The 11,011-nt window shown below is 38.9% G+C and overlaps 1 protein-coding gene across 1 annotated transcript in view; it reads left to right on the top strand.

Moving 5' to 3' along the window:
• Positions 1-3,382: 3,382 nt before the first annotated feature.
• Positions 3,383-11,011, top strand: part of TSPAN14 (tetraspanin 14) — a gene marked incomplete at its 3' end in the record, with an annotated part of 17,317 nt that continues 9,688 nt past the window's right edge. The window contains exon 1 of the mRNA XM_010188238.1: positions 3,383-3,463. Within this exon, the coding sequence (XP_010186540.1) occupies positions 3,383-3,463 (81 nt within the window). The remainder of the gene's footprint in view (positions 3,464-11,011) is intronic.

The following is an 11,011-nucleotide window of genomic DNA, read 5'->3' as shown; positions in this document are numbered from 1 at the left end:
AAAAATGGTGTAATAAAAAAAAAGGCATTTTGCTTTCTCATTCTGTGAAAATACCATGATTGGTGTTGACTGGGGCATCTTGCCAGTTGCATGGGGAAGTGGGGAGAAACGTTTTACAAGCTCATGGTCAAAACGATAAGGTAGGTGGGGAGTGGTGCTTATCTGTAAGGGTACTTCTCATGCTCTTATTCCTGTGAATAGTTGCACTGAAGTTGGATCTTCAACAGTTGGAAGTAAGCCCTAATGCCAGGGAGTGCCAGTAAGACTCCAGATTATGTTTGTATTTTAGGTCCTGAAATGGTATGCTTGCCTTTCTGCCTCAGATTATATTTTAAGCCTCTTTGTCTAGTAAATCCCTGTTTTTATGAAATTTAATGATGTGCTAGCTAAATGCCACCTGCTGCTTCCTCTTCTGCAGTGCTAGCAGGAGAAAAGCCATGTTTCTAATTAGTAGTATGGGCATTTTTCAGTTACTGCTCCTGTCTTCTTTCTAGAAGCGTGATTTTCATGGGGAGGGATGCAGAACAGTGATGAAGGCCTTGGTGTGCCTTGGACAAGTGTATGACTACTGATTGTCGAAATATAAATTACTGTTTGGAGCTAGAGACTGGAATGAAGCTGGGAAAAACAGATGTTCATTCCTCCTTTTATATTTTCTCAGCTGCAAACTTAGAAAAGCATGTCAGGAGAGTAACGTTTAAACAAGTCTTCTTTACTATGTGTCATAATAGTAGGATTCCTAAATGTTGTCTGTGAGGCTGGATGGGTTGAAAAGGTCAGTAAGTAAAGCTGAACCAGGCCATAAGGAAACAGAACTGTCTGCTTTCTAGGAATGTTTCTTGCAAAATGCAGCTTACATGTATGACTGGCTTGCATCTAGGAAAGTCCTTTCCAGTCACTGCCTGTACTGCCATAAAGTACTATTTTCTTTGTTTTAACAAAGGTTAAGTGTGTTTTTGCTATAAATTAACTGTAATCATTAGAACTAATTATGAACTAAGGTTCTAGAAGGCAAAACCCCTTGGTTTCAGTATTTGATTAAAACTGCATGGAAATCAATGTCTGAACTGTGGAAATACCAACCTCGGGTGTTAATGGTGAATGTTCACACTTTCTAGCCTGACAAATTTTGCAGGTATTGTTTCTGTAAGAATGTGCAGTATATCCTTTAATCTTCCTTCAGACTCTGTAATTTTTCTGAAACCAGCCAAGTAGTTTGCGTTCTGTTCTTTTACTGGGGCTATTGAGGAAAAAGTGGTTTAGTTTTGACTTAATTCAGTTTTACTTTGTCTCATACGTGATTTTTACACCGTGTTGTATGGAATCGGGAGGAGTAAGTCCTTCTTTTGATGAGTTTTCTGTTGCTGCTTGTCAGTCCAGATGCACTGGAGTCACCTGTGGGTAATGTGTCTTAAGCAACCTGCTTAGGTATCATAGATATGAAGAGTACTTAGGTGATGTCTGGCTTTATTATACATAAATTAATCTACTTCATGTCAAGTGGATCAGTATAACTTGTGTAATACCTACCAACTTACAGCAGGATCTGAAAATTACTCTTATGCTCATACAGGCTATCTGAGCTTGAAAAAAGCAGAAATTATTCTGTGTCCACAGGTCTTGCAGTCTAACTTCGATATGCCAGGTTACATGATCTTCCAGTTATTTTTTTCCATAACTACTTAAAGCTATGGAGTATTCTACTAAAATGTATCCTCCTTATATTTTCTACATGGTCTGTCTGTTTCCAAAAAACATTTCTGTTTGGTTGAGCAGCAAAGAAACTTCCTGGCTGAGGTTGAAGAGGGATGGGGGCTGATATGACTGAACCAAGGACGGACTTGTTCTCCATCTGCTTCCAGGTGGAAGCCAAGCCTGGCATGGAGAGACCTCTGGAAGGAAAATCAAAGTCTGTTTGGGATCTCTGTCTTTGGGCTGAAGATGTCTGTTTTGTGTCCTTGGACTGTTTTGTTTTTTTTTTTTTTCTTGTGTGTGTGTGTGTTTAGCTTTAGGGTAGTAACATTTAAGGCAAGGTTTGAAATATTTGCGTTGAAATTTCAAAAAATAAGCGCCTCAAATAAGGCACTGATGGTAGTACTTCATCGTTTTCCTGGAAAATAATTGGCATTTTGCTTAAAAGCTAAAACAAGCTGTTTATTGTAAGGAGTAGGATTCTCAATGCTGACATGTATCTGATTCTGTTCCTTCTTTCAGGAGGATTGTTTTTTACACCCAGGTGCAGACTGCCTTCTAAAAAGCCCTAGTTTCCCTTTTCATCACTGTGGATGTGGTGGAGATCTTCAGTTCTTTGTTCCATGGTGCTTGGTTTCAGACTTTGTTAGGTAGGCTTGGTTTTTCCATGCTGACTGTGAATGTCCAGGTCAGCATAGTCCTTTAAGTCTTTTCTTCAGTTATGAGGTGTTTGAAAATTTTCTATGCTTGCTTCCCTGTTGCAAGCCTTTCACTGATGTCTTATGGGAGGAAAACATTTACTACAAGTGAATGGAGGGTTGAAATGTGGAACTGCTTCTTGTCTGTCATAGGCAGCACTCATGCGATCTGCTCTTTAGAATGTGAGGGCTGTGCAAGTGCTTTGTTTTTCCCTTTCCAGCTCTCAATTTAACAGCTTGTCTTCTTTTTTTTTTTTTTCCTATGCGTGGCATTTCTGCAGAGGTGGTTTAGTTATGACATGCTGAAAAACTGTAGTTCTCTGAAATATTTGATCAACAGTTGCAGTTAAACCTTATCTCTAGTGTGTGTAAGGAAGCAAGAAAACAGAACTCTGCAGAACAGATCAACTGTTTAGTGGTAGGGCTTTTGTTCTTGAGAATTAAACTTCTTATGGGGTTCTGGTTTGGTAAAGAAACATTAAAGTATGGAAAAGACAGACTGCAACTGCCTGTTGTGTTTGACAATCTGTAGACACTGAGGTTTTCTGGGTTACCATTTCTGACATTTTGCTAGCTGTGTTGTTGGATGTGCAGTCTACAAGATATGTGTTTAGACTTTTGTGTAAGACCAAGCAGCTGTCTTAAGTGAAATGATTTTGAAGGAGTGAGAAAGCGGATGAACATCAACTTGCTGATGCAGATCTTCCTAGGCTAACTATAGCTAGTTTCCTTTTTGGGTGTCCCTCCCTGTTACCACATTAGAGTGCTTAAAGAGGATGGGATTATTAAGCAACAAATACTTAGAGGGAATTTAGGGTCACCAGAAGTTTCTGAGCTGACTTTGAATGTACCTCTGAATGGTATACGGTACAGGTTACTGTAGCCCTAGCTCAAAAAAACAAGAAAGATCTGGAAAAAAATCCTTTATTCTTAAAATGTTTCACTGCCTAATTCTTCTCTTTATCTTCTGTGCAGACACTGTGCTACAGAAGATGCACTATTACCGATATTCTAATGCAGAAGTCAGCTGTTGGTACAAATACCTGCTCTTCAGCTACAACATTGTCTTCTGGGTGAGTACAAAATGAAGAGACTGAAATAGCTTACAGGCTGCCCAGAGAGGTTGTTGAGTTTCCTTCTCTGGAGACATTCAAGACCTGCCTGGATGCGTTCCTGTGTGACCTGGTCTAGGTGATCCTGCTCTGGCAGGGGGGTTTGGACTACATGATCTTTCGAGGTCCCTTCCAACTCCTAATATTCTGTGATACCTCAGTTTTTTTAAGTTCCTGCATATTTCTTCAAGAGGACAGGCTGAAATGTGTGGTGTCCTGGGTGTTTTGGAATTGAAGAAGTCTATCCCATGTGAGAAAGTAATTACTATTGAGAATGTTATGGATAACGATACCTCACAATCTTTACCTTTCTTGTCCTTTCCTCCTATCATACCTTCTGAGTAAAGATAAAGATGTAAAGCAGATAAAACTGGTTTTCTGGTTGGTTTGTTTGGGGTACTTTTAATGGAGAATTGAAAGATCTGCTTAAAGGACTTATTAAAAGAAGATAGTATAATCACTACCGGTTGCTGACAAGGCCTCTGTCTTTTGAATGATGAAGGCGTGTTTGTGCAAAGGTTAAAGCTACCTTTCTTAAGTGCATTTAAATGGTATATTACTTTCTTTAACAGAGAAGCAGCTTATCTTCTAGTATCTCCTTTCAGATCATCTTTGATCTCTCTGTTGGGGTGGTGTAGCTGTAAATACACTAAGCAGAAGAGAAGAAAGGAACTGCCCCAGAGATGTGTCAACAGTTGGGATTACAGCATAGTCAGAATCTTAAGTGTCATGCTCTGTGGGCAGCAAAATTGTCTGATACTGTCTTGAAATACTTAGCTAGGGACTAGCCTGCCTGTAATGTTTGTTGAGAATTGTGAATGTGAAAATGGTGCCAAAGAAAGATGTGTAGTGTACGTGGTCAAGATAGTTGAAGCACCTACCTGCCTTGGAAAAAGCTATTCAATGATTAGTACGTGGCACTGCATTAGAAATAGTTAACCTGTCTGTGAGGGAGAGAAGTAGGTAAGGATGCAGTTCAGATAAACTTCATAATTCTCTTCAGAACCTGCAGTTTTAATGTTAGGAGTTTGCACCTGAAGTCATGGAAACTGCAGTCATGGAAAGGCATGAGTGGTAGTCATGGAAAGGTACAGATATGGTGACTTGCATAGTGCTAGCAGCTTCAATTAATGTACTGATTCAGAGCTGAATTATTTCTTAGTATGGATAGCCTTTTCTAAAGATGTTTAGATTTTTTTTCAAAGCCAACAGGATCAGATAGTAAGAATGAAAGTACAGTATATGGTTGAAGGAACTTGTTTAAGAGTATTATTGATTCTGCTAATCTTGACTTGTCTGAGATCAGTAGACATGCTAGAGAAGTCTATATTAATTCTATTTATTTACTGTGATTCTTTAAACAATGTCAACTTTATACTACCTAAAATTTAAGATACACAGAATTGTTACCCACATCTGTATTGACAGGCTTCTTTGTTCATTAATATGTTAGAATTGTTTTAGATCTCTGCTTTATTTCTAGTGAGTGTTTTATGAAGTGGGATCTGTTACTGGTTTTGATGGGTAAACAGCCCTTGAAAAACTGAAATTTTATGTCTTTACTGGGAAGACTATCAAGAGTTTGCCTCTGCTTTTTCACAGGCATTCATTTTCTCTTTGTTTTCTTTTTCATTCCCTTTTTATACATTTCCCTTTTTCAATTTTTTTTTTACTGTACTCTCTTGAGATTACCAATGAAGATTCAAGGATTTTTCTTTTCCTTAACGAATCATTTTTAAAGAATAGATGCAGAAAAATTGAGGAGAGCTTGAAATACAGCTTGTGTGTTTCAGCTGGTCCGTTGGCTGGAGGAATTGGTTTTCTGAACAGGTACTAGCAGCCTTGGTAGCTTGCTCAATGAATGGTCTGAAGCTTCTGCTGATCAGTTATCATCAGGCTGAGCTAGTAAATTATGTGTAACTACAGCTCTTTTGATAAGTTTGGCACCTTTAGTTGTAGAACAGGCTATGTAAATGTTGAATGAGAAGGGTAGATGCTCCTATTGGCAATGCATGAATCATTTAGCTGACACAGTGATTCAGCAGCCAATGGCATCCAGCTGGCTGGGATGACTAATCTAACAATTTCTTTAATTGGACAAATCCACAGTGTGTAGAACAAAGTAAGTTTCCTATGTGCCTTAAAAGAACTGAAAGACTACAAAATTGGAAAGGAAATATAACCATCACTTGAAAAAGGTAGGAGGAAACATTAGTCTTGATTAACTTTTCTAGGCTTGCGGGAGAAATGCTTGTGGGAGCCTTATTAGTAAGTGTTTGTCTCTGTATTAGTGGCTACTATATAATGGATATGAGGGATAGTATTTAGACAAGCATGCAGACAGCCTTTTGCCCATTTAAGCTGTTACTGGAGGTATGATGATAGCTCACCTGTATCTCAACTGCATGGCACAATTTATTCACAAGCCAGGTAATTTGTGTGTAAATAAAAGGTTGCATTTGTTCTTCTGTCATGCTTAGTAAAGATGTATGTTGACTGAATTCCCTGTGTAGCTCTAAAGATAGTATCAGTGAATGTATAAACTTTAGAGTTAAAGCATATGGCGACTTAGTGAGTAGTTTACAGAATACATAAGCTCTTTAGTGGGTGGTTACTTTTTCTTAGTTTGTGACATGTTTCAAGTACAGTTTGCATAAATTTGGTTGAATTCAAAGAGGACAAATATGACTTTTAATAATGGCAAACTCACACCTTAATCAGTCTTTAGAAATCTGTAAATCTTCATTCTTTGGAAGTTTTTTTCAGATGGGCAGCTAGGCAATAGAAGGTTCAGTTCTGCTGGTTTTGAGTTGTGTATTGGCTTGCAAAATCACTTCTCTGTGGTTGGCTTTCCCTTAAGAAAGGGAATGGAGGTCATAGGAAGACTCTGTCCTTCTAGCCATAATTTTACTCTGGGATTACTTTATTTTCATCTCACTTTTTAAGCATGCTAATAAAACTAAAATTCTCCAAGTACACTTGTTTTAATGACTAGTGATGAGGCAGTACTGCTACAATTAAGATAGCCCTGCAGGAAGTGTTCAGGAGTTTAAGTGAAATTACCCTATTGCAGCAAGGCTGGACCTCCTTTTGGGTTTTGAAGCCTTTTTTATTTTTTTTTTTTCTTTTACCCTTCTTCCCCCACATAGCTTCATTTGTTGTAATGAAAGTGAACGACTGCAGTAGTACAAGGTGGAGAGCTTGGTTCTGGCACATTTCTTTCTGGGTCATCTTGCAACTGAGTTCTGTGAAAAGCCCCAGTTGAGGGAGGAGGTAGGGAGTGCATAAATCACCCTGGGGGAAGCATAGAGGTGCCCTGTCTTGGGGTGCAGCACTGCTCTGTGCCTTTCATTCTGCATTTGTGAAGGCCCAGGGAATAAAAGGAGGTGCCTCAGTTACTTGTTTCTGGTGCTTCCTTCTCTATCTCCAGTTAAATGATTTTTCTGGGGAGGTTTGTCCAAGAATTGCACCTCAGTCAGGACATGGCAATTTCAGTGAAGTGAAGGATTGCATGTGTGCTCAGCCAAAGCCTTTTAGGTTGCATGTAAACTCACTGTCTCTCAGATGAATTGAGAGGAGAGAGCAAAATAGCTTTTAGCTGCTGTCATCTTGATTTATCTTCTAATGCTCTGTAGCTTTGTGTGTGGCTCCTAAGGATTTTTGGAGGAAAAAACCCACTTTTCATTCATGCTATAGGAGATGTGGCATTTTTGCCCTGAACGTGATGATAAAGGGCAAAAATTCTCTTAAGTTCTGGAAAGTAATTTGGAGCTCATTTTTTAAAAGTACGACAAGACCAAAGCTAACATAAGATTTTCTTGGCTTTTGCAGTGTGTGTTGTTTTTCAAGAACATCGAAAACATCAGGGCTGTGCCAGGAAGAGGAAAGAATCCACCACCAGGTGGTTTCCTGACCCTGAGAGGAAAAGTCTGGGAAGAGACAAGGGTAGGAAGGAAGGGCTGCAGGCTGCCGATTGCTCCAGCGTGGTTGGAGCTACAGTGTAAATAGAATTGTCCAGGGGGTGGAAAAAGTGTTCTCCATAAAAGAACAGCTTCTTGTGCTTAGAAAAAGTGGAACAGGAATGCATTCCCATTGCTACTAATCAGACCTTGAGGTAGGCTAACTCAAAATCAGTTATTATGCAAGGGTAGTCTTGCAGGAACTATGTGTAGCTGCAACCTGGATTTGAGAAACAAATTAGACCTGTTTTCTCAGTTAGTAGGGTGATTCTAATATATAGTCAAAGGAATCCAAAGTGTGGTTGCGAACAGATGACGCTTAAGCCAAGTGGTCTTGGGTACAGTGTCTGTGAGTTGATGTTAGTTATTGTATGACTCCTGAGCAGAGCTTACAGCTCAATGCCGTATGTTAATGTGGATTTTTTCAGTTCTAAAGCAGGAAATGACCAAGTGCTGGTTACTAGTTTTAGTTTCCTGTTCAAAGCAGTACAGCTGAGCTGCTTTGTGTATGTTTCCATACCTTTCATGCAGTATATGGCTTAAATGACTCTATGACATATAAGTGAGGTGAGTAATCTGGTTTGTTCTTGCGTACACATCATCCAGATTCTGGTGAAAGTCAAATTTCAAAATGCCTCACTTGAAATGCTGATTTACTCACTCTCACCCTGGGAACACCCAATCCCAACCCTGGGTTGGCATTGCTACTTCTCAGCTGCCTGTTCTTGCATTCATGTGGCCAGTTGGTTCAATAAGCTGATGGTGGCTAAAACTTTTATTTCAGTTCAGACTGGATCAGTTCCCAGGTCTGCCTCATCGCAGTCACTTGAATGCCTCTGTGCAAGGGTGATAGAGAGGGTATTTTCCTGGTGCTAATTCTCTGTAGAACTCTGTATTGGGTATGCTCATTCGTGCTGACTTCTGAGGTGGTTTTATCACCATGGTGTGTTTTACAGTATTTTTCAATGAGATACCACATGCAAGATACTTTAAAGTATTTAAAGCAAAGAAATCACATTTGGTTAAATAACTACCTTTTTACTTCCTTGCAATTTGGTTGTCTTGGTAGTTCTGACTGTAAATGTAGTGGCTGATGGCTTTGTTTCTTCTGCAAGTACATCATACTTCACTCCTTAGCAAAAGAAACCTAATGTATGTGTTTTGGATCCTAGTGAGAATTATAAATCACTTGTGTTTTAGCTGAATTAAGTTTTAAATGTATCCATGTTGATTCTATGAGACTTAAGTTTATTTTTCTACTGAAACTGTTTTACTTGTAGATAGTTTTCATAGGTGCTCATGGAAATAACTGCAAAATTAGTGCAGTTTTGTAAAACTGAACACTATAAAATCATGAGAGCAGTGTTCATGCACAGAGGTGAAAATGAAGCATGCTAGTGAAAAATCTACTTAAGAATCTATTACAATTTAATTAAGATGGTAATTACAATGAAAGGCAGCCAGTCTGAAGAGGGAACCCTATTTGCATTTTCAGTAGTGCAGTATTAGTGTTACACTAACATTAGTTTGTATACGAAGTGTGGAAGATGTGTGTCTTCCCAATTCTCCTTCTCCCCCATAATTTCTTTAGAAAAAGTTCCCAAAGATCCAGCTGTGTCTGCTTTGTAATTTACCCTGATTACTACAAGTGATACCAACTGTCTTCATGTGGCTCCCAGCATCCTGGAGCATTTGAGAAAGAGCAAAGGAAGCAACAGTTGCATGTACTGTGTAACTTAAGAGTATACAAGTTTGATTATTGACTCTTTTTCTTTTCTATTTTACCTCTTCATCTGAAAATCACTGGGTTGAGATTTAGGGGTAATCTGGGTTAATATTATGTTTATATGCCTGTGGTTCTTAATAGTATTTTAATGTTGTGCTTGCATTCAAACCATCACTGTAAATGTACTTAGCTTATTCAGAGTCTGAGATAAGTAGTCATTGTGCTGTTTCTTATTAAGCAACATCTGGAAATTTAACTTATTTAGCACTGCTTAGCCCAGTTGTAACTCCATGTATCTACTCTGTGTAGTAGTGGATTTGGTTAGTTAATCTGTGTGCTCAAGCCCTAAAATACAACATATTTCATGCCTAGGCAGAAGTTTCTAACATCTTTTGAGTAATTTTTACAGAAGAACATATATAGCACATACAGCCCTTATTGGCTTTCCTTTCCTCTACTCCTCCCAGAATAGTAAATCCAGAACAACTTCATTTGCCCCGAGTGCAGTTTAGGGTCAGCAGGCAGTGAACCCAGCAGTACTTAAAGGCTACACATATATTTTCTTGTGTTATTGTAAAAGTGTCCCTTTTATGCTTCTTGCCTGTGCTGTGAGGAATTGCCTGTAATGCCTATTCAGTTCAGGGGAGGTGCTGCATGTCCTAGAGGAAAGGGCCCTCTTTTCAAGGTGAGCTTTTTTCAGTTGTTGTGGTTTACTTGCCCATGTGCTTGCAGAGGGAGCAACCTCAGTCCTTTATATAGAGTGATAAAATAATTTATGTTGGAAAAGACCTTTAAGATCATCAAGTTCAACCTTTAACCTAGCCCTGCCAAGTCTGCCCCTAAACCATATCCCCAAGCACCGCTTCTTCATGTCTTTTAAAGGCAGCCCTTACCTCCAGGGTTTGTGACTCCACCACTTCCCTGGGCAGCTTGGTCCAATGCTTGGTAATCTTTTCAGTGAAGAAATATTTTCTAATATCCAATCTAAACTTCCCCTGGCGCACCTTAAGGCCATTTACTTTTGTCCTATTACTTGTTGTTTGGGAGAGGATACCGACATTCACCTTACTACAACCTCCTTTCAGGTAGTCATATCAGTAAGGGCTTCCTGAGCCTCCTTTTCTCCAGACTAAACAAGCCTACTTCCCTCAGCTGCTTCTCATTGGACTTGTTCTCTAGACCCTTTGTTGCCCTTCTCTGGACATGATCCAGCACTTTGATGTCTTTTAAGGTTACATGGTCATAGGACAGTAGAATGCCATTTAAGTAATGAGGGGGAGGTGCCCTCAGTTTGCAGAGAGGTAATTTTAGTTTGATTATTGAAATTGGGTACTAAAGAGAATGGAGAAAGGGAATAAAAACTAGAACAAGGATATCTTGCTTCATTTGAATGAATAGAACTCAGAAATATTTATTATACAAACACATGAATTGGTGTAGGGATTGTATGCTGTCAGATTTGCTGCTTATTGAATATAAGTGGTTGAACCATTGCTTCAGCTTAATTCAAAATGACTTAAGGTAAGAATTCAGAAGACAACTGTAATTAGAGAAAAGGCTGATAATAATGAGCCTTGACACTGAAAGTTATGAAGAGTCAAGCATGGCTACTGTCTAGGGGTGATACTATAAAATGACTAAATAGGGAATAACCTCAAAATGCATTAAATATTCTGAAATCTTCATTAATGTGTAGGCAGAAGGTTTAGTGCAAGTCACTGGGACAAGGATAACTCTCTCACATTACTGTGTGGAATTGTTAATTTAGTACTGTGTGCTTCTTGAGTAATCATGAATATCCAAATTGAAATGGTTTTAAAAAGT

This window comes from Mesitornis unicolor, unplaced genomic scaffold (genome assembly GCF_000695765.1).
Source record: "Mesitornis unicolor isolate BGI_N332 unplaced genomic scaffold, ASM69576v1 scaffold11497, whole genome shotgun sequence".
Lineage (NCBI taxonomy): Eukaryota > Metazoa > Chordata > Aves > Mesitornithiformes > Mesitornithidae > Mesitornis > Mesitornis unicolor.
The sequence above is the reverse complement of the archived record's forward strand: the minus strand, read 5'-3'. Positions and strand labels throughout refer to the sequence as shown.